Here is a 27,793-nt window from a genome sequence, read left to right on the forward strand (position 1 = left end):
GCAGGCCGGGTGAGCCCGTGGGGCCCAGGGACAACGTCACGGCCGCCCCGCCCCTGTCGCTGTCACGGGTGTAGCCCGGCCTCTCCTTCCCCTGCCCAGCGCGGCACTCACACAGTCTGCACACAGCTGGCCTGGCTGTCCAGACAGGCCTCAGCGGCACAGGTAAGGGGGCGCGGGGGTCGTTTTTAAGGCTATCAGCCAGGAACAGGGTCCTAACAGGCTTGGCCTTATCCTTCCGTGGTGGCCCAGGTTGGAAGGCCCTGCTTTGCACCTGCCTGGCTGGCTGGGCACCCAGACTCTGTGTCAGAAACAGTCAGAGGAGGGAGGCAGATGTCACCTTCTGAGTTGTTTTGAGACTCCCGGCAGCCTGCGCCTGGCCGTGGCAAGTGACCAGCTTCTGCTTCTGTCGCCAGCTTGCTGTGGGACCCTCTCCGAGCGTCCGTTTCCCCACTGCGCACCCTGCGGCTAGGGGACCCAGCAGCTCAGGAGGGTGAGGGCCCAAAGGCCTCGGCCCCTGGCCCGCAGCAGCAAGGACAGCAGGTGCCCTCCCCCGCTGGACCTGGGAGGACCGAGGCCGGGGATCTCCGCCTGCCTCGTGCTCAAAGGCGCCTCTGGGAGAACGTACCGGGCAGAGGGAGCTGGGCCCTGGGGCAGAGCCTCCCATGCAGGTGGCGTGGCCTCAGGGGAGGGCTCCACTGGCCAGCCCCTCACACTCCACCCCCTCCCTCCCCAGAGCCACCAGCCTCACCCTGGAGTGGCTGGGCTCGGACCTCAGGAGTCCTCGGGACAGAACCGGCTCTCAGGCCTCAGGCCAGCTCCTTTTCCTCCCGAGGGCGCCAGCGTACCATTTTCTCCTCTTTCCCTTGGAAAATGCCCAGAAAGCCTCAGAGCCCTAACTAGGGTGTTAGGAGCATGGTGGTGGTGGTGGGGTGGCAGGAGGAAGTCAGGCTAGGGGAGCCCCCCAGGACCCCTGCCTCTGAAACCCCCTGCGGAGCATTTGGGGGTCCCCACTGTCACAACCACCATGGCCTGATGTTCTCATCCTTTCTTAAAATTTTAATTATCATGTACTTGAGAGGCAGATTTCTATATATACATACACATATATATGTATGTATGTGTGTATATGTGTGTGTGTATATATATATATAGAGAGAGAGAGAGAGAGAGAGGAGAGAGGGAGGCACGGAGCCCTCATCCCCTCATCTGCTGGTTCACTCCCCAGATGCCTGCTGGGCCAGGCTAAAGCTCGGGGCTGGGATCTCAGCCCAGGTCTCACGGGGGTGGCAGGAGTCCAGTTCCTTGGGCCACTGCTGCCTCCCAGGGTCTGCACAAGCAGCAAGCTGGAGTCAGGAGCCAGAGCTGACTATGAGAGCCGGGCATTCAGACATGGGGTCGGGGAGGGGAGGGACGGGTGTCTTCCTCCAGGCTGGACACCCGGCCTTCTTTGGGATTTTGATTTGCATATCCTGACTACGGTCCATGAGCGCTGACGGCGTCTATGTCTTCTCTGGAGAAATGTCTTCCAGATCCTTTGGCTGTTTGTCATTCTGCTGCTGAGTTACTGTGGCCTTGCCCATGTTTCCGGGGTGGGGCGGGTGTAGGGGTGTCCCAGGCTGCAGGGGTGGATGTGACGTGCTGAAGTCCCACACCCCGAGTGAGGCAGAGGCGGGCACTGCAGCCGGGTCGGTCTGATACAGAGCCACGGGCAGGCGCTTGCACTGGGCACCTCTCTGGTTTTCATTGCTGCCAACTGTTGGGGTGTGAGGGGGGAGAAACAGATGGGAAAGAGACAGATGAGATGGGGACAGAGCTGCAACAGCGAGAGAAAGGAGACCGAAAGCATTCTTGGGGGGCACAATCCCTGCCCCCACTAGTTTTCTGTGCCCCTAAATCTGGAATGAATTCTGATTAGACCTAATTAGACCTAAAAACTCAAGTGTGAGGGTGTGCTGTGGCATAGCGGGTTAAACTGCCACCTGCAGTGCCAAGTATCCCAAGTGGGCATTGGTTCGAGTCCCAGTTGCTCCATTTCCGATCCAGCTCCCTGCTAATGCACCTGGGAAAGCAGTGGAAGATGGCCCAAGTGCTTGGGCCCCTGCACCCATGTGGGAAACCTGGAAGAAGCTCCTAGCTTCAGCTGGCCTAGACCTAGCTGTTGTGGCCATTTGTGGGGTGAACTAGCACATGGAAGACTCTTCTCTCTGTCTCTGCCTCTCCCTCTCTGTAACTCTGCCTTTCAAATGAATAAACATAGAACTTTAAAAAAAAAAAAAAAAAAAAAAAAAACAAAACACACAAAACTGGAAGATGCAGGTGCACCTTGGCTTACGACTGCTCCACTCAGGATTTTTACTTTCTAGTGGTGCAAAAGTGACCCATGTTCGGTAGAAACTGTCCTTGAAAGAGCGCCAGGCTGTGTGGCTCAGTCCTCCCTGGTGATGGGCGGTGCTGAATGCCGCTGCCACCAGCCCCATGGTCAGGAGGGGACATTGCCGGCGCTGTGCCGCCCGCCTGGGATGCTCCGTAGGTCGTGTGGATTTAACACAGTTGTGACTTATGATGGGTTTACTGGGAGGTAGCTGCAAGCTGAGGTATAGGCACCCACCCAGCCCAATACGCCCTTGGCGTGAATTTCATCACCAGTGAGAGTGGGTGGGAACCTACTGTTCTAACAGTCGCCATCTTCTCTTTTTAGCAAGTAGCTGTTTTGGGTATGAGATCCCACTGACTCTTGTTCCAGAAGGAGGCCGGGGTGGCTCTGTCCTGCACTCTCCCTGCTGCTTGCTTGTACCCCCATGGTTAGCGTTAGCTCCAGCTGCAGTTTCTTACAAGCACGCTTTGAGCCACATGACCACACCACGAGGGCTGGTTCAGTGAAAACTCGATCGTTGGGCCTCAAAGCCACCCCAGGGCGTGGGCCAAAGGTGGAAAACGGCAGGTGCAGCCACAGGACACCTGTCTGCATTGCGGGGCCCCCACTGGCTCCTGGGGATGTGATGTGCAGTGTCTGCCACAGGCCGAGGGTACATGTCAGGGTTGAACTACCGAGCACCGGCCATTTGTAATTAAAAACCAAGTCTAAAGAGATGGACCAGTATTTTCCTCCCGCACTTTGGAGGTTATTTCTTGAGAGGCTATTGAGCTCTGAGTGCAGGAAAGCTAAGCCCTGGCACTCATTGGTTTGCCACCCCGAAGCCATTGCTGTTTTCCAGAAAATTCTTTAGGTATTAGGTGCCGACCCCTGCCTGGGCTCACAGCCCTGCCTGCCCCTGTCCTGGAGTAGCCTGCAGAGACTTGGGGACGGTGGCCAGGCCCATCCATGTGGTGCTCATCCCTGGGCTGAACGTCCTGCTCCTCGGCCACTTCGCTTTTAAGAATTTTTATTTGAAAGGCCGAGACACACATACAGAGAAACAGAGACAGGCAAAGAGAGATCTTCCATTCACTGGTTCACTTCCCAAATGCCCACAACGGCCCTGGCTGGGCCAGGCTGAAGCCAGGAGCTCGGAACCCAATCCAGGTCTCCCAGGGGAGTGGCAGGGCCTCAAGGACCTGTGCCATCACCTGCTGCCTCCCACGGTTCACATTAGCAGGAAGCTGGAATCAGAAGTGGGGCCAGGACTCAAACGCAGGCGTGGGCATCCCACGCGGTGTCTTGAACACCACGCCCGCTCTCTTTGCCGCTTTCCTTGGCTGCAGTCTCTGTGCCTGGCATCCAATGCCCAGCCCTTGTCCCCAGCATGGAAGATAAGCCACGGGGGAATGTGGGTCACCTTCCAAACGCACACTCTGCCTCTGCCTCTGTGATGTAAGGCCATGCGACCTCTGCCCTGTGGCTACACCACCCTTGGCTCATACCCCCCTTTAACAGTGGTCGGACACCTCCTACGTGTGAGCTACGTGCCAGCTTTCAAGCTCCACCTTTCGCTAACATCAACTTATCTTTCAGCTTGTTCTCTGAAAACCCTAGATCTTTCCATATGAGCAGGTTCCACCCGGGCTTGTGCGCTTGCTGGAACTTGGGCACTGTGCTCGGGTTGTCCTTTCCAACCCAGCCGCCACCCTGAGCTGCTCGGGGGCACCCCCAGGCCCTACGCTGCGGCAGGAGGCCCACCCCGCCCGTGGTCAGCAGGCTGGGCAACCGGGGAGTTACGTGGCACCTGTGTGGTCTCTGCACCTCCCTCGCGGTTGCACCTGGTCCTTGGATCTGGTTTCCCAGCCAGGCTCCCCACCAGGCCAGTCCCTTCCCCTTTCCTGGCCTCAGCTTTGTTCTCCTGGCAGCAACATGATGGGATTCTAACCTGGGAGGGGCAGAAACCACCAAGCCCGAGCAGCGGAGCAGGGAGAGGCGGCCCGGGGCCTGGAGGGCGGAGGGTGGTGGGGAACACGAAGGGGTGGGGAACGGCCATACGGGCATACAAGGCCCCGAAGATCTTTAGCTCTGGCCCTATCAAGGCCACTGCAGGCTGGACTCAGAATTCAATAACTCAATTTCAAGCTGAACACACTGTATGGCCCTTGTTATGACCATCCACGTGACCCCTGGCAGAAAAAAGGGCCCCCAGCCCTGTGAGGGGAGAGGGAGATGCAAAAGGCACTTTGCAAGCCAGATTCTGGCTTTCTTACTTTAAGTTTTAATTTACATATTTGAGAGACAGATACGTCCCATTTGTTGGCTCACTCACCCAATTCCCACTTGGCCGGGACGGAGCCAAAGCTGGAGCTGGGAGCCAGGAACTCCACCCAGGCTCCCACATGAGCAGCAGCAACCAAGTTACTTGAACCACTGCCACGGCCTCCCAGTCTGCATTAGCAGGAAGCTGGAGCCAGGGATCGAATCTAGGTGCTCATGGTGGGACGCGAGCTTCCTAACGGGGGTCTTAACACGGGGCGAATGCCCTCCCCCAACTATTTCTTTCAACACTCGGGGTGTGCACTTGGTGACTTCTCTTTCTCACACTCTGCCTAAGGCAGGGCACAGAACCTGTAAGGCACCACTAGAGCCTAAAGTCCTACTCCTGGAGAACCCCTCTCAGTCCTCAAAGCAGCCACTGACACAGCCTCATGTTCAGATGGGGAAACAGGCTGGGAGAGGGCCGGTGCTTCCCCCAAATCCACAGTGCTGGGAGTGAAGGGCTGTGGCGGGTTCTGCCTGACCCCGGCCTGAGTGGGGCTGGTGTCCGGGCTGAGCTTGAGGGTCGCACCAGCTGCTTTCCCATCCATGGCCCGGAACGCGGGCTGGGGGATCCGGGTCCTTGCTCAAGAGGTGAGGGAAAGCAGCAGAGGAGGGCCAGGTCCAAGGGCCGGGCCAGGTTTGAGCAGGGGTGGACCTGGGCCACCCTGGGGTCTCCAGACAGCTGAGCCGTTTCCTCCTCTAGCCTCTCTCCAGTGGCCCCAACTCTGAGGGGACAAACTGGCCGTCCTCAGGATTCTGGTGAATTCTCTGGTGCAAGACCAGGGCAGCTTCTGGACAGGAAGACCAGGCAGGGTCTTTCAGCCCCGCCCCCAACCTCCAAGCAGGGCAGGTGCTGAAGATTACATTCATCACCAACGGCCAGTGTTGTAACCAATCACACCTGTGTCCCCAGTCGTCCTCCCTAAGAAGCTGAAAGGTCAGGGAGGGGCCAGCGTGTGGCGGCGGTGGGCGGAGCTGTCTGCAGCACTGGCATCCCATATGGGCGCCGGCTCGAGACCCAGCTGCCCCACTGAAGAGCCAGCTCCCTGCGAATGCACCTGCAGAAAAGCAGCAGAGGATGGCCAAGTGCTTGGGCCCCTCCTACCCACATGGGAGACCCAGAAATAGCTCCTGGCTTCAACCTGGCCATCTGGGTTGTGAAAGAGAGGATGCAAGATCTCTCTTTCCCCTCTCTGTATAACTCTTTCAAAACAAATATTTTTTAAAAATGAAAGGACAGAGAGTTGCCTATGAGCTGGACACACTGGATCCTGGAGGGGGCTCTGTTCCTGCCTTGTACCCCACGCTGGGCATCCATGAAAAAACAGGTCCATTGGCCCGACTCCTGAGAGCTGCTCCAGCAAACTATCGGAACCCAGGAAGGGCACCGTGGGAGCCCAGCTCAAGGCTGGTCAGCCACAGGTTCTAGCGGCCTGCACTTGCCCCTGACGTCAGAAGTTGGGCCGGGTGTGACGTCATCGGATGGCGTCAGGGTGGCGTTTGAGGCCGCCCGGCCCCGAGTGCCAGAGGCCTGATGGACCTACCGTGGCTGGGGTGCAATCCTCCCTCCTCGGTGACCAAGGGTCCCGACCCTACTCTTGATTGTGCTTTGGGAGCGGGGTGGTCTCTGCCGAAGCCGCGCCCGCCCGCGGGAAAAGCGCGGTCTTTGGAAACCCAGCCTGGCGCTGCGCACGAGGGGCCCCGGAGCCCCCCACCCCCAACAGACCCACCGAGGCTGCAGTCCTGGGCCCTCACTGCCGCGGGACACGGAAGCCAGCTCTGCTGCCAACAAGAGCCTTCCTTGCTGGCTATCTCTACCTATTGTCACTGTTACTGGAAAAGCTGGGAGACACAGAGCTCTCCCGCCGCCCAGTCCCCTCGCCAAGCTCGTGCGCACCAGGGCTGGGCTCCCACCCTCAGACGGCCCGAGCCCCCACCCTCCACCAACTCGGAATCCACCTGGGTTCCGGTTACCTCGGGCTCTGCAGGCGGCCTCGGCCCTGAGCCGCGGGGACCGTCTCACCCGGTGCTGCTCCGACAGTTTCCAGATGGGAATTCCCAGGGGGGCTGGGATCCGAGGGTGCCGCGACAGCCCGTGGCGGAAGGCAGAAGGGCGAGACGGGGCTGTGCTCTCGCCATAACGAACGCATTCCCGCCACACGGTACCCGGGACCCTCACGGCGGGACCCTCGTGGCCTAGCCGTGTCCGCCAGGCCCCAGCTCCCAACACTGCTGCTGCTGTGAGGATGACGGTCCCAGCACAGGAACTTCGGGGGACACACAGCCCATCGCACCCATCCAGCGCAAGGTTCCTCTCTGCTTCGAGCTCTCGGGTTTTCCCATCTGTAAAGCGGCACAATGGCTGCCCCCCTGCCTCCTCCTGGGTGGCATGAGCTGGGTGCGGGGAGGGGGGGCGCTGTGGGGCCCGGGGCAGCTGGCTGTGTGTCCTGTTAGCTCCCCCCAACACCCATACTGGCCCCGGCCCTTGCGACAGCAGGAGTTCGGCCAATCTGGGCTGAACTAAGGGGAAATCCAGTTTAGCAAGACCTGTGGGTGCAGAAGCCCTGGCATCAGTGGTGACTCAGCAGGGCTGGGTGTTTCGGAGAAAAGGGCCAGGGCTAGGCACCTGGTTCCCTGTAGGCTCGGCCTCAGAGAAGGGACCCGCCCGGGAGGGGGCCTGAAAGCAGAGTGCGGCAGGGCACGAGGCTCCTCTCTGGGCAGGGGTGGATGTGAGGCCCTGGTCGAACTGGGGACCTCCGCTTCTTCCCGTGCATAGGTTGAGTAAGATCACGGGTAACGTGTCGTCTCCTCTTTCTACTTTCTGCTTACTTCTTGCTCCACTTCTCTGTCTCAGCTCCCCGTGGTCCATCTTGGCTCCAAAGGCAGTCACTTGCTGTGAACTGAGATTGTACTTATTTAAGAGGCAGTGAGACGGAGCAAGTTCCCATCTGCTGGGTCACTTCCCAAATGCCTGCAACAGCCGGGGCTGGGCCACGCCAAAGCCAGGAGCCAAACCCAGGTCTCCCACACACACAGGTGGCACGGACCCAGCTACTTGAACCAGCACTGCTCCTCCCAGAATCCACACTAACAGGAAGCTGGACCTGCGAGTGGAGCTGGGAATCCAAGCCAGGTACTCCCCTGCAGTGCGCAGGCATCTTCTAGCATCCTAACTGCCAGGCCAAACGCCTGCTCTGACTTGGCGGTGTCTCGGAGCGCCTCGCAGCAAGCCCTCTGCAGCAGCCTGATGTCCCAGCACGAGGGCTCTGTCCCCAGGTGCACTGATGCTTGGCTCTTAACTGTGTGCAAACATGGCTGGCAGAGGGGCGGGGCAAGGACACTAGGAGGGGAAACGGGCCTCCCCCGGGTCCTGCCTGCCAGGGTTCCCGAGGCTGTGAGGACACCCACTCAGGGCTCCCCTGGGGCTAAATATAACTACACCAGCATCATTTGCATAACACACTGATGACATGACATGCCCCACTGGTGACCTCTTTCCCAGTGCTAATGACGGGGGCCTGGGAGGAGATGCCGACATCACTGGTTCAGCAGCTACCCTTGCTCCACCTCTCACCAGCTGCATGGTCCTGGGAATCTGTCTTGGCTTTTCTGTGCCTTGATTTGCTTGTCTTTACAATGGGCACAATCACAACGAACCTTCCTGGTGTCATGGGAGGAATACAAGAGTGACTGCTGGCACAGGGCCTGGCAGACACAGAGCACTGACAATTCCTTCTCATCATCACCATCATCATTTTTGGCATGTACCCGGCCCTGCACAGGCTGTGGGTGGCACAGAGATGAGTCAGCCTTCATCCCTACTTGGCTGGGCTCACGGTCCAGTGGAGGGGACAAACCCTGGGTGTGTCAGGCCCTCTGCTGAGCCCTGGGCAGAAAATAGAAGTGACCAGCAACAGTGCTCCCTGGGCCTGGGCGCCAAGGGGCCCCACCTTGAGAAGAAAGAATCTGCTACTGAGGTACCCAGGGTGGCAGTGCCCTCTGGGTCCCCCATCCCATCCCTCCCTACTGCTGCTTCCTGCCAACTGTTTCCTGGGTGGGCCAGGGCTGGTGCCTCTGTGCCTTTGCACTGCTTCTCCCCCAACCTTTCCAAGGTCAGCCCCGGCAGCCCCTCCTTCAGGAACCCTTGACATTCCCTGAGGATGGATCTAGAACTTGCTCATGACCACACCCCCAGGGCTGGCACACAGTAGGTGTTCAATTATTGCCTGGATGCAGGAGAGGGAAGGTGCATGTGTTAGAATTGTTTCAGTGACAAATACCAAAAATCCTGACTATAGAAGCTTAAACCAAAGGAGGTTTATTTCTCTGAAATAACAAGAAAACAGGCGGTTTCTGGTGACAGCTCAGTGAGCTCCACCACCTCTCTGCATTTGCTTTGGATTTTCCTGAAGATGATTCAGTGGCCACTGGAGCTGGAACCGGGGAAACAAAATTGTAGTCTGGTTGGCAGGAGAGCAGGGAGAGTCAGGAATAGGAGTGGTGGGCTTTTATTAGGCATTTTTTAAAAATTCAGTTATTTATTTGTAGGAGTTACAGAAAGAGAGGGACAGACAGGCCGGCGCCGCGGCTCACTAGGCTAATCTTCCACCTTGCGGCGCCAGCACACCGGGTTCTAGTCCCGGTCGGGGCGCCGGATTCTGTCCCAGTTGCCCCTCTTCCAGGCCAGCTCTCTGCTGTGGCCAGGGAGTGCAGTGGAGGATGGCCCAAGTGCTTGGACCCTGCACCCAATGGGAGACCAGGAGAGCACCTGGCTCCTGCCATCGGATCAGCGTGGTGCGCTGGCCGCGGCGGCCATTGGAGGGTGAACCAACGGCAAAATGAAGACCTTTCTCTCTGTCTCTCTCTCACTATCCACTCTGCCTGTCAAAAAATAAAAAAAATTAAAAAAAGTCATTAAAAAAAAAGAGAGGGACAGACAGAGAATCTTCCATCTGCTGGATCACTCCCCAAATGGCTGCAACAGCTGGGACTGGGCCAGGCCAAAGAGCCAGGAACTCCATCGGGGTCTCCCGTGTGTGTGGAGGGACCCAAGTGGAACAGCTGGGACTCAAACCCATGTCCACATGGGATATCATTGTTGCAGGCAGCAGCTTTACCTGCTATGCCACAGCACCGATCCCTATTAGGCTTTTTTTTTTTTAATTATTTATTTATTTATCTGGAAGGTAGAACATGGCTCATTTCCCAAATGACTCCAATACCCAGAGCTAGGCTAAGCCAAAGCCGGGAGCCCAGCATTCCATCTGGGTCTCTCCATGAGGGTACAGGGCTCAAGCACTGGGCCATCCTCCAGTGCTTTCTCAGGCACATTAGCAGGAAGCTTGATCGAAGTACAGCAACCGGGACTTAAACTAGCGCTCAAAAGGGCACCAGCACTGCAGTTGGTGGCATCATCCACTGTACTATGATGCTAATTTTTAAGTGGATATTGTGTCTGGCCCGCACCGGATGTTGTAAATAAAGGTTCCCCACCCCATTAGACAGATGGTCCCTGAGTGGGGGTGTTTGTTGCAAGGACGTGCTGGATGGCCACAGTGGGGCGGGGGTGTTGCCGGGGTCCCAGAGGCCGGTGCTGAGCCTCTCCCCAGGGGGCAGCAGGATGGGCGCTGAGAGGCCCAGGTGTTTGAACTCCTTGTTATAAGTAGCTTCTAAAGAGGTTTCTTGGACTTAGATTGCTGGCAGCAGGAGGGCCCAAACAGCTTGGGCCAGCATGGTGGAGAGGGGCCCTGGCTGTGTCACAACATGGCGGGCCAGGAAGGGGCCACGTGCAGAAGAGACCAAGCACACGGTGGCCTTGCTGGGTACCGACCTGCCCTCTGGAGAGCTCCTGCCCTGCCCCCGCGGGAGACCAGCACTCAGCCTCAGACTTAACCTCCTCCGGTGGGCCCCGGCGCTTAAAGGGCCCACAGTAGTGCCTGGTCTGAGAGACTCGTGACTCTGCCTTCTTCCAGATTTAGAGAAATAGGGCAGGAATCAGAGAGCTGCACCACTCGGCTAAGCTGCTCTATCAGGGACACAAAATACAGGGAACACGTGGTTCCTGTGTCTGTGGGGGTCCAGGTGGGTCACAGGTCTGTGCAGGGGACCTTGGGCCCAGCTCCCTGGGCCTGTCCAGGGAGTGCTTCCTTGGGAGTTGGCCTTGTTGGCAGGACTGGTTCATGATTCACCACCCCCAAGTCTGCACCCCTGCGTACATGAAGCAGGAAAGAGCAAACAGGAGCCGAAAACCCAGAGCCAGAACCGTGTTCCACCAGCTGAGAGAACTGGTTGTTAAAACTTCAGGAATTTGGGGAGCTGGTTGTCAAACACAATTACTGTTCTAAGTTAAGTGAGATAAATAGACAATAAGTACACTTTCATTTTATAGCAATAGCAAAAGTGCAGGTACTCAGAACGTATCACTTGGGGTGATCTTCCTACTTTTTTTTTTTTTTTTTTTGACAGGCAGAGTGGACAGTGAGAGAGAGAGACAGAGAGAAAGGTCTTCCTTTTCCGTTGGTTCACCCCTCAATGGCTGCTGCGGCCGGCGCACTGCGCTGATCCAAAGGCAGGAGCCAGGTGCTTCTCCTGGTCTCCCATGGGGTGCAGGGCCCAAGCACCTGGGCCATCCTCCACTGCACTCCCTGGCCACAGCAGAAAGCTGGCCTGGAAGAGGGGCAGCCGGGACAGAATCCGGCGCCCCGACCGGGACTAGAACCTGGTGTGCCGGCGCCGCAAGGCAGAAGATTAGCCTAGTGAGCCGTGGCGCCGGCCCTGATTTTCCTACATTCTGCCGGCACCTGTGCCCTGGAGGTTATCCCTGTTGAGTTTACCTGTGTGGCGGCAAAACTGTGCGATGCGGGGGCTGGCACGTACCTCCTCCCAACTCCAAGCTCCGTGGCATCGCTATGGTAACTGGAAATCAGACACAAGGGACTTGTTGCACCCTCGTAATGACAAAGCAGATCCCGTTTGTGTTGCTGATTACCTACATTTAACATAGTGGTTTAGAAAACGCTAATAGCGCAGATTCACCCTACAACTATTGCACCTGCAGCCCGGGCCTTGTGGGCAGTGTAAAAAGTGAAGGACGTGTTCTTGCGGAATTGGAAAAGGACTCTGGGATTCAGCAGAGAAGCCTCGCTGACAGCCTGGTGAAGCTGCACGTCTTCGTTGTTTCCGTTTGTGAGAGTGAACACCAGCAGCACTCACACAGCAGGGGCTCTCGTGTGATGTGAGCCACTGTCCGCATCTGTTAGTAGCCAAGCAGTTATTTGTGGTCTGACTTTTTTTTTTTTTTTAAGATGTATTCATTTATTTGAAAGTCAGAGTTACACAGAGAGAAAGGAGAGGCAGAGAGAGAGGTCTTCCATCCGATGGTTCACTCCTCAATTGGCCGCAATGGCTGGAGCTGTGCCAATCCAAAGCCAGGAGCCAGGAGCTTCCCCCAGGTCTCCCACACGGGTGCAGGGCCCAAGGACTTGGGCCATCTTCTACTGCTTTCCCAGGCCATAGCAGAGAGCTGGATTGGAAGTGGAGCAGCTGGGTCTCGAATCAGTGCCCATATGGGATGCCGGTGCTTCAGGCCAGGGCGTTAACCCGCTGCGCCACAACACCGGCTCCATATCTGATTTTTTTTTTAAAGATTTATTTATCTATTTATTTATTTTAAAGGCAGAGTTGCAGAGAGGAGGAGGCAGAGACACAGAGAGGTCTTCATTCACTGGCTAACTCTCCAATGGTCTCAATGGGTGGAGCTGAGCTGATCTGAAGCCAGGAGCCTGGAGCTTTTTCCGGGTCTCCTGTGTGGGTGCAGGGGCCCAAGGACTTGGGCCATCTTCTACTGCTTTCCCAAGCTATTAGCAGGGAGCTAGATTGGAAGTGGAATAGCTGGGGCTCAAACCAGCGCCCGTATGGGATGCTGGCATTGCAGGTTGTGGTTTTACCTGTTATGCCACAGCACTGGCCCCTGTGGTCTGGTTTTGTGACATTACATTTAGCAATAGTGTTTTTTTTTTTTTTTTTTGGGGGGGGGTTATTTATTTGAAAGGCGGGATTACAGAGAGAGCAGAGATGGAAAGATGACCCATCTGCTGGTTCACTCCCTAAATAGCCACGGTAGCCAGGGCTGGGCTAGGCTGAAGCCAGGAGCTTCATCTGGGTCTCCCACATGGGTGGCAGGGGCCCAAAGACTCAGGCCATCTTCTGGTGCTTTTCCAGGAGTATTAGTAGGGAGCTAGACTGGAAGTGGAGCAGCCAGGACTTGAACCAGAGCTCGTATGGGATGCTAGCGTCGCAAGTGGCGGCTTAACCTGCTGTACCACAATGCCAGCCCGTGGCAATAGGTTTTTATAAACTGACAGTGGGTGTAGCAAGAAACACCAAGTTGCACTGCTGCTACAGATGTGCAGAAGTCACAGTGAGGGGTGCTATGCAAACACACTTCAGAAAGCTCAGAGAAAATGGAATTAAATGTCTATTTTGGTGTAAAAGAATTTTGAAGTCTGCCTACGGTTTTGCTAAGAATACGCCTACCCGTTTTATGTGAACTTTTGGAAGCACCCTGTGTATTTTATTGCTTCTAAACTGTGTGCAATACATTCTTCACATCAGTAACATGTATAAGTGTGTACATACAAGGTATCTCAAAACGTTTATGGAAAATGGAATTAAAATAAGTTTATTTTAATGCCAAAAGTTTGCAATCCACTCACAACACAAACTGTTTTTTAAGATTTATTTATTTATTTGAAAGGCAGAGTTACAGAGAGGCAGAGAGAGAGAGAGAGGTCTTCCATCTGCTGGTTCATTCCCCAAATGCCTGCCATAGCCAGAGTTGCACTGATCTGAAGCCAGGAGCCAGAAGCTTCTTGCGGGTCTCCCACATGGGTGCAGGGGCCCAAGGACTTGGACCATCTTCTACTGCTTTCCCAGGCCACAGCAGAGAGCTGAACTGGTGCCCATCTGGGATGCCAGCACTGCAGGCAGCGGCTTTACCTGCTACGCCACAGCGCCGCCCCCCACCTCAGACTTTTAAAAGATCCTTTGTATGCGTGGATTTCTCCCAAAAAGTTTACTTTCAAAGGAATCCCAGAAGTAGTATAATTTTATCATAAATATCTCAGCATTTATCTGTGAATTTATGGAGGCTTTCAATAAACACAACATCAAATATAAATATCACAGCTAGGGGCCAGCACTGTGGCGCAGCAGGTTAACACCCTGGCCTGAGGCGCCGGCATCCTATATGGGCATTGGTCCCTATATGGGCATCAGTCCCAGCTGCTCCACTTCCTATCCAGCTCTCTGCTGTGGCCTGGGAAAGCAGAAGATGGCCTGGGCCCTTGGGCCCTTGCACCCACGTGGGAGACCAAGAAGCAGCTCCTGGCTCCTGGCTTCGGATTGGCGCAGCTCCGGCCGTTGCAGCCAACTGGGGAGTGAACCAGTGGATGGAAGACCTCTCTCTCTGCCTCTCCTCTTTCTGTGTAACTCTGATTTTCAAATAAATAAATAAATCTTTTTTTATTTTTATATTTATTTATTTATTTATTTGACAGGCAGAGTGCACAGTGAGAGAGAGAGAGAGAGAGAGAGAGAAAGGTCTTCCTTTGCCGTTGGTTCACCCTCCAATGGCCACCGCGGTCGGCGCGCCGCAGCCGGCGCACCGCGCTGATCCGATGGCAGGAGCCAGGAGCCAGGTGCTTTTCCTGGTCTCCCATGGGGTGCAGGGCCCAAGCACTTGGGCCATCCTCCACTGCACTCCCTGGCCACAGCAGAGAGCTGGCCTGGAAGAGGGGCAACCGGGACAGAATCCGGCGCCCCGACGGGGACTAGAACCCGGTGTGCCGGCGCCGCTAGGCGGAGGATTAGCCTAGTGAGCCGCGGCGCCGGCCATAAATAAATCTTTTTTAAAAATCACAGCTAAAAGTAAAGTTCTTAATATTACCCAAAGTAATCATTATTCAAATTTCCACTGTTTTGTACATTATTTTGCTTATTCCTTCTAATACTGGGTGCTCGCCTCTTCCTCCTGTATTTGCCAAGCTCTTTATGTATTCAGCACGTGCATGACCATGGGCTTCAGTGACTCGTTCTTACTCTTCCAGGGGAAGCCATGGAGACGTCAGGGGCCTTGTCGCAGTCTCACGACCATGGCCGGGTCCCGAGAGAGACAGAAGATGGAGACTGTGAGTGGGCTTCTGGGGAGGAGGAGCCCACGGGGAGGTGGGGGGAGGGACCAAAGACCCTGCTCAGCTCACGTGGTCACTGGCTGGAATCACCGTTCAGAGAGGCAGGGGTTTCGTACACGTCCGCGCCTGGGCTGGGCTGTCCGAGCGCTTGCTAGCTGGGACCCTCAGTTGCTCTCCAAAACCCCAGGAGCCCTACAAGGGTCCTGTGTGGCCCCAGAACGGGACCGGCAAGGGGGCTGGCAAGGTCCCAGCTTGGCTGCAGTTTGCCCAGAATCCTAATTGGTGGTGACGCCAGGGAGTCTAATGGTTTCTGGACGGGTGGGAGCTTGGAAGCCCCTTTCCTGGGGCCCGGAGACAGAGAGGAGTTTGCCTCGGGCCCTCCCCGAGCCCCTCCCCGTCAAGGTCTCTGAGAGCCTCGCGTCTGGGAAGAGGATCTAGTCCCTCCTGGCCCCCCAGCCCAAGCGGGCTCCTGGGGCGGCACGTGACCTTGCCTCGCTGTGCCTTGCAGACGGAGAGACGGGTGTCCAGGAGCAGGACGACCCATATGAGAGAGACAAGTCATCCTCGTCCTCCTCGTCATCCTCTTCGTCGTCGTCCTCCTCCTCCTCTTCCTCCTCCTCCTCCTCCTCAGGTACAGCCAAGATCTAATATGCATTATCTGTACATCACAACATTCAGGAGAAATATTCACGTGAGCACACAACCCCCACCCGCCGCGTAACTGAAGTGCCTGCTGCTTCAGCGCAGTTCCGAGCGTTCCCTTCTAGAACCATCTGTGCACATGTGTGGGGTCCTCAGAATGTTCACGGGAAGGGGAGTTGTGAAAACAACACGTCAGGATTTCAAAACGTTTTTACAACAAAATGAACTTTAAAAAATTTTTTTTAATTTTTATTTATTTATTTGAGAGACAGAGTTACAGACAGTGAGAGGGGAGAGACAGAAAGGTCCTCCCTCCATTGGCTCGCTCCCCATATGGCCGCAACAGCCAGTCCTAACCCAGGAGCCAGGAGCTTCTTCCAGGTCTCCCACGAGGGTGCAGGGGCCCAAGGACTTGGGCCATCTTCTACTGCTTTCCCAGGCCATAGCAGAGAGCTGGATCGGAAGAGAAGCTGCTGGGACTAGAACAGGCGCCCATATGGGATGCCGGCACCGCAGGCAGAGGATTAACCTGCATCACAGGGCTGGCCCCCAAAATGAACTTTTTAATTCCATTTTCCACAAATTTTTTAAAGCCTCCTTGTACACGGGTGTGACTGATTATAGAGATGAATTTATGCTCCGTTTTAAATTGTGTCTAAGCATTGTGCCAGGTTATTGTGTTATATCTTTACAAGTTTTTTTCCTTTTCTTAAATTTATTTGAAAAGGGGGGGGGATGGGCAAAGAGAGAGAGAATGCAGTTCACTCCAAAAGCACAGTTGGTCAGGCTGCAGCTAGGCGTGCAATCCAGGACTGCCACGCGGTGGCAGGGACTCATACTACCTGAGCCATCACTGCTGCCCCCAGGTGTGCACCAGCAGGAAGCTGGCACTGGGGGCCAGAGCCAGGACGTGAATTCAGATACTCCAGAGTGGCATGGGCCTCTGACCCAGAGTCTAACTGCTAGGCCAAGGGCACTGCTTTAGAGCTGTGTTTAATGTTTATATCAAACCTACTGTGCTAGTGACTGCATCTTATCCAAGCTTCGTTAGGGGGCGCTCTAGTGCCGTAACCAAAGCACTTGCTGTCTGCCACTAACTACATGCCCTTCCTTCAGCACACTTCCTTTTTTTTTTTTTTTTTTTTTTTTTTTTTTAAGTTTTATTTATTTGAAAGGCAGAGATACAGAGAGAGCCATTCATTCTCCAAGTGGTTGCAATGGGTAGGGCTGGGCCAGATTGAAGCCAGGAGCCAGGAGCTTCTTCTGGGTCTCCCACCTGGGTGCAAGGGCCCAAGGACTTAGGCCATCTTCTGCTACTTTCCGAGGTCATAGCAGAGAGCTGGATTGGAAGTGGAGCAGCCGGGACTCCAACCTGTACCCATGAGGGATGCCAACACTGCAGGCAGAAGCTTAACCTTTTTTTTTTTTTTTTTTTTTAATTTATTTATTTGAAAGTCAGGGTTACACAGAGAGAGGAGAAGCAGAGAGAGAGAGAGACATAGAGGTTTTCCATCTGATGGTTCACTCCCTAATTGGCCGCTACGGCCGGAGCTGTGCCGATCTAAAGCCAGGAGCCAGGAGCTTCTTCCGAGACTCTCACGTGGATGCAGGGACCCAAGGACTTGGGCCATCTTCTACTGCTTTCCCAGGCCACAGCAGAGAGTTGGATTGGAACTGGAGCAGCCAGGTCTCGAACCAGTGCATATGGGATGCTGGCGCTTCAGGCCAGGGTGTTGACCTGCTGCTCCACAGCGCTCTCCCCGTAATATGTCACAACACTGGCCCTTCCAATAGGGTCAGAGTGGACAGTGAGAGAGACAGAGAGAATGGTCTATCCTTTGCCATTGGTTCACCCTCCAATGGCCGCCACGGCCGGCGCATCGCGCTGATCCGAAGGCAGGAGCCAGGTGTTTCTCCTGGTCTCCCATGGGGTGCAGGGCCCAAGCACTTGGCCATCCTCCACTGCACTCCCTGGCCACAGCAGAGAGCTGGCCTGGAAGAGGGGCAACCTGGACAGAATCCGGCGCCCCGACCGGGACTAGAACCCGGTGTGCCGGCGCCGCAAGATGGAGGATTAGCCTAGTGAGGCACGGCGCCGGCCTCTGATCTGCTTTACAACATGAGCTTAAGGTCTTATCTGATGCAAAGCTCCACAGGCTTTAAAAAACAAACAAACAAACAAACAAACAAAAAAGCAAGCACGCAAAGCCCTGGTCTCAGGTCCGCGTGTTGCAAATGAGGCTCAGGAGTGCAGTGTCAGTGTTACTTCGGCAGCACAGGAAAGGAGACGGCCTCCCTCCCCAGGCAGAACAGAACCCCTGCTCCGGCATGGTTCACTCCGGAAGAAGAGCTTCCGGGCGCGGGGGCGGGTTCCCGGCCTCTGTCCCCACTCCAGCCAGGAGGGACTGCTGTGCCCTCTGCCGCTGGCTGACCCTCTAGGAGTGCTGCCCCCCAGTGTGAGCTGAGCCCTCCCCTCCTGTCTGCACAGCGCAGCTGAGCACTAAGAGGAAGCAGTGGGAGCAGAGCCCCGGGCCCTAGAAGCACTGAGGCAGAGTTGAGGGTCCTGGCCCACCCCCACCTCCCCCTCGCCCCTCTCCAGGATGCAGACTCCGCCCACCCTGCAGGCCCCTGCCCTGCAGGCCCCAAGCCTGAGTGCCCCCCTCAGCCTCTGCCTGTCTCACACGCAGGACCCTACCTCAGCGTGCGGCATCCCGCATGGCCTCTTGTTTTAATGTGTCCTGTGATTTTTAAACGAAGTCTCATTTTCCATCTACGCAGAGCAGAAAACATAGAGCATGGAGGGAGAGAGAAGGAAGCAAGCAGGCCACCGTCCACCCCGTCACCCAGAAGCAACTGCCACTCCCCACATTTATTCAGTAAAGATCTTTAATCTTCATTTATTTTCACCGACAGGTAGACCAACGGGGGGGGGGAGAAAGAGAGAACCCTCCGTCCACTGGTTCATCCCCCAAATGGCCACAACAGCCAGGCCTGGGCGAGGCTGAAGCCAGGAGCCTGGACTCCGTCTGGGTCTCCCATGTGACTGGCAGGGCTCCAGGCGCCTGAGCCATCGTCTGCTGCCTCTTGGGATGCGTTAGCAGAAAGTTAGATTAGAAGTGGAGTAGCCAGGACTCGAACCCAGGCACTCGGGTAAGGGACGTGGGCTTACTCAGTGATAACACCGTGCGCGCCCCTATTCAGTAAATAGTTATTGAGCACCAACCATATATTAGTTTTGCAATGGGTACTGACAACACCAGCAATAAAGAGTGAGTCTTTCCTGGTTAATTTCTAAAATAATTGAATCAGAGAGCATTTGCAAAAATTATGCTCCTTTTACACCACCCACAGTCTTTAACACGTGTAACACAAAGTTTAGACTATGAATATATCATGGAGAAAGCTAAAATACTACTTACTCATATGCTGATGGAGGTCCTCTCTGGCTGCTAGAGTTTGGGGTGCTTTCTCACTGTCTTTCTTTGCTGTTTGATATTGTACAATTTGTATTTTCTTTGTGGCAATGAAAAAGTCTTTTTCGTGTTTGTGCTGATAAAAGAAGGTAGCTGTGATGCACAGCCTTAGCTCCCGAGAGACACGCGCTGGTGGAGTTGTGAGGTGCAGTGCCCCCGCCAGCCCCCCTCGCCCGGTCCTGCCTCTGTGATTCCTCCAGCTGCAGGTGGACAGTGCAGCCGGGAGCACAGCAGGTGGCAGGATGTGTGCAGGCTACTTTTCCTTCTCCTTGTTCTCTAACAACTCTGCCCGAGGCATCTGCACTGTTAGGTATTGCAAGTCATGCAGAGACACGGCGTCATATCACGGATTACATGCAAACATTGCACCGTGTTATACTAAGGGATTTGTGTATCCACAGGTTTTGGAATCCGTGGGGGCTTAGAACCGTGCGGATACCAAGGGCTGGCCGTACTTCCTGATGCTTCCTCTCTCTGTAGATAATTGATATCCTGTATGTACTGAGTTACAAGTGCAGTTCAATTGGCTTCCTAGAATCTAAACATTTTTTTATTTAGTTGAGAGGCAGAGAAAGCTCTCGTCAGCTGGTTCACTTCCCAGATGCCTGCAACAGCTGGCTGGGCCGGAGCAGAAGCCCAGAGCCAGGAACGTGATCCAGTTCTGCTCTGTGGGCGACAGGAACCCAGTTACTTGAGCCCTGGTTTGCATTGGCAGGAGACTGGGGTCAGCAGCTGGGACTGGGCATTGAACCCAGGTACTCCGGCGTAGGACACAGGTATCTTAACTACTGAGCTAACCGCCCACCCCCAGTGTCCTGGAATTTTCTGTTTGTCCTTGACTGACCAGGAGATTCCCATGCACATTGAGGGACACTCAGCTCTGCAGGGGCTGTCGTGTCATTCGGAGGACAAGGGAGTCCCCTGCCCCGGGAGCCGCCAACTCCTGGGCCTGAGCTTGTGGAAGACTGACTGGCCTGAGGGTGGAGACCCAGCCGTTCTTCCAGTCTTGGTTAAGCAGGCAAGGCACCCTTGGGAGGGGCAGGATGCCGACTGTGAGCAGCAGGAGCTCGGGTACTCAGAGAGGGGAGCACCGTGGGACCCCTGGGCCTTGTATGCACTGAGTCCTGCACTGACAGTGGCTGCCATAGAAACCCCAGAGCGGGGCGGGCAAGGGCGGTGTGAGCTGGGCGGTTGGAAAGGTTTTCTCCGAGGAACGTGACGTCAGCTTGAGCTTCAGGATGAGGGGGAGAAATGGGAAGAGCAGCGCAGGTGGTGGAGGGGGGAGCCACGCCCCGAGCGAGCGTGCCTTGGTGGGGCTCCTGCCCTTGGTGCGAGGGTGGGCACGGCCATCTCCATAACCTGACGTGCCGTGGGGACTTGTCTTCTCTCTGGGAAACCCTCCGTGAAGCGGACAAGGCAGCAGCCTAGGTGTTAACTACCTACGAAAGCAACAGAAATATCAAGCCATCCGTCCAAGGTCACCCAGAAAGTGAGCGGTGGGGCTGCTCCTCCCACCCCCACCCCCAGCACAGAGCTGCTTCCTCCAAACCACACTCACCGGAACGAACAGCTGGCCGCGGGCCGAGGGGCCACAGCTTGTGTTTGCTGTCTGCAGAGAGCGGTGAGGAGGACCAGCACCCCAGGGCAGCTGGAAACCCTCGGCAGAGCCCCCGCAGGCGCGGCCCATCCCGTAGGCGAGAGGCCTCACGCTTTCCCTTTGCTGGGGCGTTCCTCAGTGTGCATGTGAGCTTGTCTTGAGGAAGATGTCCCTCGAGGCACTGCTTACTGTAGGGCAAAAAGAGGATTGGCTAACGTCCGAGCAGAGTGCACGCGGTGAACAGTCTACACTCTGTCGGGTCAGAGCCACCCTTTGTCTGCCTCTGAAGTATAAGGGCAAAGGATCATTGCACTAGTTTGACCTCCGTACTTTGCCCCATTCACACACAGAAGGGGACCAGGGAGAGCAGGCAGAAAAGTATCAGGAAGCGGACGGATCGTGCAATACGGAGCAACTTTTATTTTCTCTTTGCTGCACTGTCCTATCCGATAAAGAGTTTACAGTGAGCCTGTTTCACTTTGTATTTTTTAGATTTATTCTTTTACTTATTTGAAAAGCCGAGATGCAGAGCAGGAGAGACCCTCCTTCCTCTGGTTCACTCCCCCAGATGGCCACAACAGCCACAGCTGGGCTGAGGCCAAAGCCAGGACCCAGAAGCGTCTTCCGGCTCTCCCACATGGGTGCAGGGGCCCAAGCTCTTGGCTCACCCTCCGCTGCTTTTGCCAAGTGTGTTAGCAGAGAGCTGGATCAGAAGTGGAGCAGCAGGGTCTCAAACCGGTGCCCATACGGCATGCTGACATCGCAGGCAGAGGCTTTACCCGCTACGCCACAACGCCGGCCCCCTAGCCTATTTTCTTTTTTTAACCACCAGAAGGAAATCATTTTTGCCAAGAAAAAATAAACAATAAATTTCAAGGGAAGAAAAGAACAATGTGGGGGAAAAGCCTGCATGAACGCCTCGCACAGACCCTGGCATACCTGAGGGGGTTGCTGACAGCTGCCCAGGAAGCTGGAGTGCGGCCTTGCCCTCCAGTTCTGGGGATGAAAAGCCCTGGGCCTGAGGCTTTTGGTGCGGGACCTGGCTGAGTTTCCCACTGGGGCTGGGGGAGGGACTTACGCCCCCTTCATGGGATTTCCCTGAGCACCAAATGAGATGTGCTTACTGGATACAGTGTCAGTAAATGGCAATGATCGTTGGCCTTGGACAGCGCCAGGTCCTCTCAGGCCCCTGCGCATTTTAGTAACCTGAACATTGTCTCCACTAGAGAGGCTGGGGGGAGTCAGACAGAGGAAAAGGCAGCACCTGGCGGCCGGCCTGGCCTCCTGCAGACCCCGGTGTCAGGACTGTGTTGTCCTTAAGGCTTCAGGCCCCCTGGAGGTGGCAGTGGCCCTGGGTGGCTCTGTGGCGGGGGAGGGGGACGAGGCACGCTCACTGGGAGCGCCTGTGCAGCAGGTGCTGGGTGAGGAGGGGGCTGCTGCTCCCTGAGGTGAGCCTCAGCTCTGCGCAGGGGAGTGGTCCACTAACCATGTGAGAGCGGGGGCCGGGGGCTCTGGGGGACAGGAAGTTGTCCCAGGCACACAGATGATGTGCACGGGGGAGGTGGAGGTGTGTGTGCTGCCCTTTGAGCTGTGACCTTGCCGGGGGGGGGGGGATGACCTGGAGTCAGCTGGCCTTGCTGGGCCTCAGCTTCCCACCAGCAGAAATGGACGAGATCGGTACCCCTGTCTCAGGGCGCTGGATGGAAAGGCAGGCAAGGAGAAGTTCAGAACTGAGTCCCGACAGCCCTCAGCGATGTGGTGATGGTTTCTGAGCACCCGATCGCTCCAGTGGAGACGGAGAAGTGACATGCACTTTGTTTGGTAGCGGTGTGAAGAATCAGGCCGATTTGTCAGAAAGAAGCAATTTGCCAAAGAACCTGAAAAGTGCACACTATCAGATAAGAAAGGCTGTTCTGGGGCACAGCGGGTTAAGCTGTCACCTGCTACGCCAGCATCCCTTATAGGCATCTGTTCAAGTCCCAGCTGCTCCGCTACCTATCCAGCTCCCTGCTAGTGCACCTGGGAAAGCAGCAGAGGATGGCCCACGTGCGTGGGCCCCTACATCCAGGTGTGAGACCCGGAAGACGCTCCCGGCTTCTGGCTCCTGGCTTCAGCCTGGCTCAGCCCAGGCTGTTGTAGCCATTTGGGGAGTGAACCAGCAGATGGAGGATCTCTCTTTCTCTGTCTCTCTTTCTGTATAACTCTGCCTTTCAAATAAACAGATTTATTTATGTGTTATTTGAAAAGCAGAGTATCAGAAAGAAAGGAAGAGACAGAGACAGAGAGAGATCATCCATATGCTGGTTCATTCCCCAAATGGCTGCAACAGCCAGGGCTGGGCTAGATAAAGCCAGGAGCCAAGAACGATATGTGGGTCTGCCATGTAGGTGGCAGGGGTTCAAGTACTTGGGCTATCACCTGCTTCCTCTAGGTGCATTAGCAGGGAGCTGAATCAGAAGCAGAGTAGTTGGGACCTGAACCAGGCTCTCGGATATGGGGGGCAGATGTCCCAAGCTGTGGCCTCAGCCATTGCACCCCCGTGTCTGCCCGTGCTTAACTGCTTTAAACCAGCATTTCCAAAATTGATTTAGTCTCCTAACACCTGATAATGAGCCAAGAAAGGGCGGCAAGCACTTATGTACCCACACAGGGAAAAAGGTCCTACGCGTTACACACCGGAGTATGACCAGTGCCTACCTCTGGGTAGGAGCACTGTGGGCAATCCTTTTACAAACCAGCAAGTTTATGTTAACACCTGACCTCTTGTGGGAAACTGAAAGCCTTGTTAGACCCCGCAGGGGATCCCACGGCAGCTGTCCTTGGCTGGAGGTGGCCGGCCCATCAGATGGAGCAAGAACCCTCCAGGCCATAGCTCCAAATCAAAGGAAGTCTCTGAGCAGGCTCCGCCCTCCCCGCAGCCTAACTTCCCCCACCCAGAGGGTGGTGGACATGTGATCACTGGTTTTCCTTCTGTGCAGATGGCCCTGGAGATGTGGTGCCCTTGCAGGAACTAGGTGAGTGTCCGGTTAGGGGAGAGGGGTCAGGGGTGCCAGGCTGGGCCAGATCTGGGCGTCAACTTCCCGTGGCTGGGAGAGACAGGAACTGCAGTCCACTTGGGGCGTGGGCTCAGCAAGCAGCGGGGCTAGGGATTAGGAAGGGACTCCAGGCGTGAGGCAGGGCCACAGATGGCTGAACGTAAAGATCCCACGGTGGACAGCAGAGTTAGGGCAGTCCCGTGTTCTCCTGCGGCTCCAGGGTAGAGGCACCTGGTGGGGAGCCCCGGCTGGCCTGGCCCTGACGCTGTTTCTCGTTTCCAGGACTTCGGAGGAGAGGCTCTGACCCAGCAAGCGGTAAATACGGAAGCTCAAGGAGAGGGCAAGCGTGGCCTGGGGGCTGGGGCAGTGGGCCGGGCCGCCCACAGCCTGGGAGGCCGGTGGCCGCAGCTGGAGGGCCCTGGGCCGCAGGACAAGGACCTCGTTCCCGGGGGGCAGGGGCTGGGAAGGCAGGCTCTAGGGGTCCCACAGACAGCCACTCCCACCTCCGCTCCTGCAGTGGGCACAGGAGACAGTCCCTGGTGAGGCAGAGGAGAGAGAAGGCAGAGGAGAGAGAAGACCGCGTTGAGTTACCCATCCGTGTCGCTCTTGTTCCAGGAGAGGTGGAGGCGTCACGGTTGCGGAGACTGAACATCAAGAAGGACGGTAAGGAGGCTGCATTGCCGCCCGGGGGGCTCGGGTCTCTGGGGGCCCAGGACAGTGGCAGTCACAGCTGCCTCAGCTGTGTGCCCTACGGCTTACGAAAGCCTCAGCCCAGAATCAGCCCGAGAAGAGGGCGCAAGGATTCCCACTTCACAGATGTGGAAACTGAGGCTCAAGGTTGGGCGTGGCCTTGCAGCCAGGGAGTCGCATGGCCTGGGCTGGAGCTTTCTGCTCCTTGCGGAGTTACCAGGACAACAAACGCCTTCCAGGCCTGTGGCCAGGATGAGGAGCTGGGCCCGTGGCACTCCTGGGCTTCAGGCCTGGACTCCGAGGGAACCTCAGGGAGAGGAAGACAAGGGCAGGAGAGGAGACATGGGTATTGTGTTTACTTGTTTGGTTTTATTTTATTTGAAAGGTGTGGGGGAGCGATCTTTCTATTGGTTCAACCCCCAATTGCCCACAACAGTCAGGGCTGGGCCAGGCTAAAGCCGGGAGCCAGAAATTCAATGCAGGTGTCCCACATGGGTGGCAGGGACCCAAGGAGCTACCACCTGTGCCTCCCGGGTGCATATTAACAGGAAGCTGCAGCAGCAGTGTCCCTGAAGCTCAAGCCAGGCACGCTGAGGGCGGAGGCAGCGACCAACCACCGTGTGGCACACACCTGTCCTGAGACCATGGTGGTCTCATGGTGTTGTTGTTTTTTAAAGATTGATTTATTCATTTGAAAGTTACAAAGTTACAGAGAGAGGGAGAGACAGAGAGACAGGTCTTCTATCTGCTGGTTCACTCCCCAAATGGCCACAACAGCTGGGGCTGGGCCAAACTGAAGCCAGGAGCCAGGAGCTTCCTCCAGGTCTCCCATGTGGGTGCAGGGACCCAAGCTCTTGGGCCATCTTCCACTGCTTTCCCAGGAGCATTGGCAGGGAGCTGGATTGCAAACGCAGTAACCAGGAATTAAAGTGGCACCCATATGGGATGGTGGCATCACAAAAGGTTCCTTAACCTGCTATGCCACAACGCCAGCCCTGAGACCATGTTTTTTGATGGGATAACTGGCGGTTGTTCTAGAAACATCTCTTGCGAAAACCCCACCTCCAGCCAGTGGGAGACCTGGAGCTGGCCCCTGCTGTTCCTCTGTGCAGGGCATGAGCCAGCCAGGCTGCTTAACTTTCCTGGCCATAAATCAAGGCTCGCTGGACTAAAACCGAGTGATTCCCAATGAGCAGGCTGTGTCCCGGCTGCTTCGGGACACGCCCCGGGAACCGCGGCCTTGGTGCCCCTGGATAAAGCTACTGTCACACAGAGACTCGGGTTTGGAAGAGGAGGGCGTGGCCAGTGATTGCCTTCTCCCGCTCTGCCCTTCCAGATGAGTTTTTCCATTTCGTCCTCCTCTGCTTCGCCATCGGGGCCCTGCTGGTGTGTTACCACTACTACGCAGGTGAGGAGAGGGGCGGGCCTGGGGCTGCGGCTCACGGATGCAAGACCTGCAGGCTGACCCTTGTCTCCCTCCCCGTCCTCCCAGACTGGTTCATGTCCCTTGGGGTCGGCCTGCTCACCTTCGCCTCCCTGGAGACCGTGGGCATCTACTTCGGGCTGTGTGAGTGCCCCCGACACACACACACACACACACACACACGCACATGCGCACGCATGCGCTGCAGGGACTTGTGCTGGCCAAGGGCCCGAGAGTCATGACCCAAACATTTTTTTTTTTAATTTCCTTTCGCTCCTGTTTTCTTCCACTTTCAAGGTCACTGTAAGGTCCCTGGCAAAACCTCATGGAAAAAGTGGGCAGCGCCATAAAAAATGCAGCAAAACAGTTTCAGGTGGCAAACACAGAGGGCGAGCCAGATAAAGAAAATGGGTTCAGTGTAGCAGGGGCTGTGTTTGCCAAGTTTCCTGGCTCTGTTGTTGCTGTTTTTAGCAACAGTGACTCTGGCACCGCGGCCAGGCCCAGCCTGCCGCCTTCGATTCCTCCCCAGGAGCCCTGTGTGGGCCGGGCCAGTCCCGGGCGGGTGTGGGGGAGGGCTGACCCCGCGGCCTCGAGGGGGCGCGGACCTAACGCCCCTCTCTCCTTGTTTCTGAGCAGTGTACCGGATCCACAGCGTGCTGCAGGGCTTCATCCCTCTCTTCCAGAAGCTGAGGCTCATGGGTAACCTTGAAATCCCTCTTCTGCTCACGCTCTCTCCCCGGCGGGGCGCAGGGGGCCGAGCCTGGAGGCAGGGAGCCTGGGTTCCGGTCCGACCCCTGCCGGTCCGCCAGCTCCGCACCTCTGGCCAGCTCTGCGACTTCTGTCAGCCTCGGTTTTTCTCAGTGGGCGGAGTGGGTGTGGTGCTTTCCTGGGACACAAGGGCCTTGTGAAATGCAAATGAGCAGCAGACACAAAAGGTTTCAATGTGAGATGGTGGGAAAGCGGAGGGAGTTGGGCCATTTCTCACTCTCTCATAGAAACTTACCCGGCCTCGAACGCTACACGTCTGTGGTTGTGTTGGCCGAATAGCAACCGGGCAGGTACACGTCAGTGTTCTCACTCTTGACTGACAAGGGAGCTGGGGCTCAGAGAGGTGCAGGGCCTCGCCCAGGGTCACCCAGCTGGAGAAGCTGGGCTGGGCGTAAGTGGATCCTGTTTATTTACTTACTTGAAAGTCAGAGTTTCAGAGAGTGAGGGAGAGACAGAGACAAAGCGATGTCTTCCATTCTCTGGTTCTCTCCCCAAATGGCCTCAACAGCCAGGGCTGAGCCAAGAGCCAGGAGCTTCCTGCAGGTCTCCCAAGTCCTCAGGTCATCTTCTGTTGCCTTCCCAGGCAGATTAGCAGGGAGATGGATCAGAAGTGGAGCAGCCAAGATGAACCGGCGCCATATGGGATTCTGGTGCTGCAGGCCTGAGCTTTAACCTGCTGTGCCATAGCGCCAGGCCCAGCCCGATTCTTTACCGGCTCTGAGCCCACCGCAGCATCTCAAAACAGAGGGGCCAGGTGGCTCTGTGTCTCTGCGCTCCTTAAATCCACGTAGCTAATAAAGGAAGCTAGTTGCTACGGCTAGTTATCCCTTCTGGGGTGACCACGCTGTGTCCACCGTGAGGGATGCGGGGGCATCCGGGTGATGGCAGGGGCGAGACCTGTCTGCTCTCAGAACCCCATGCTGACCTACCACCTTTGCTTTCCAGGGTTCAGGAAGACTGACTGACACCACTGCCGGGTGGGCAGCTAAGCCGGGCCCCAGCTGGGCCTCCCCTTTCCTGGGCCCATGAGGACAGAGAGACCGGAATCCTGGGAGAGGCCAAGCCAGAGCAATAAAGAGAGCGCTTTTGCTTCCATGTGGTCTGAACGTTGGCACGGCCCCGGCCGGGGTATCGTATGGGCAGCGTGGGCGCTCGGGGCGGCTGCCTGCAGGGAAGGCGGGGGAGGGTGCGGGACCTGAGCCCTCCCAGCACCTGTACCTACAGGGAGAGTCTGGGATGTCTGCTCTCTCTCAGGAGGCAGCAAGAGACCCCGGGGCCCTGCTGCACTCGGTCAGGG

At 56.3% G+C, this 27,793-nt stretch overlaps 1 protein-coding gene and 1 long non-coding RNA gene across 4 annotated transcripts; one reads left to right on the plus strand and one right to left on the minus strand.

Moving 5' to 3' along the window:
- Positions 1 to 27,591, plus strand: TMEM40 (transmembrane protein 40). 3 transcript variants are annotated; one of them, XM_051851730.3, is made up of 11 exons: positions 99 to 162; positions 7,715 to 7,811; positions 14,785 to 14,865; positions 15,377 to 15,499; positions 23,559 to 23,594; positions 23,898 to 23,930; positions 24,231 to 24,278; positions 25,642 to 25,713; positions 25,798 to 25,872; positions 26,365 to 26,427; positions 27,442 to 27,591. In XM_051851730.3, the coding sequence occupies exons 3-11, from the start codon at positions 14,793 to 14,795 to the stop codon at positions 27,459 to 27,461; spliced, it is 543 nt and encodes a 180-aa protein (XP_051707690.2). In that variant the 5' UTR covers positions 99 to 162; positions 7,715 to 7,811; positions 14,785 to 14,792; the 3' UTR covers positions 27,462 to 27,591. The 3 variants fall into 3 exon arrangements, with proteins under 3 accessions (XP_051707689.2, XP_089162752.1, XP_051707690.2); XM_051851729.3 differs by lacking the exon at positions 7,715 to 7,811 and having other exon boundaries at positions 1 to 162; XM_089306626.1 differs by lacking the exons at positions 7,715 to 7,811; positions 25,798 to 25,872 and having other exon boundaries at positions 24 to 162.
- LOC138844140 (uncharacterized) lies at positions 18,379 to 25,951 on the minus strand. The gene is made up of 3 exons (XR_011379652.2): positions 25,832 to 25,951; positions 20,542 to 20,768; positions 18,379 to 20,422 (listed from the first exon to the last, which is right to left on the minus strand). It is a non-coding gene; the product is annotated as an uncharacterized LOC138844140 (long non-coding RNA).
- Positions 27,592 to 27,793: the final 202 nt, after the last annotated feature.

This window comes from Oryctolagus cuniculus, chromosome 10 (assembly GCF_051225735.1).
Source record: "Oryctolagus cuniculus isolate XC-2025 breed Fujian yellow rabbit chromosome 10, ASM5122573v1, whole genome shotgun sequence".
In the NCBI taxonomy this organism is placed as follows: Eukaryota; Metazoa; Chordata; class Mammalia; order Lagomorpha; family Leporidae; genus Oryctolagus; species Oryctolagus cuniculus.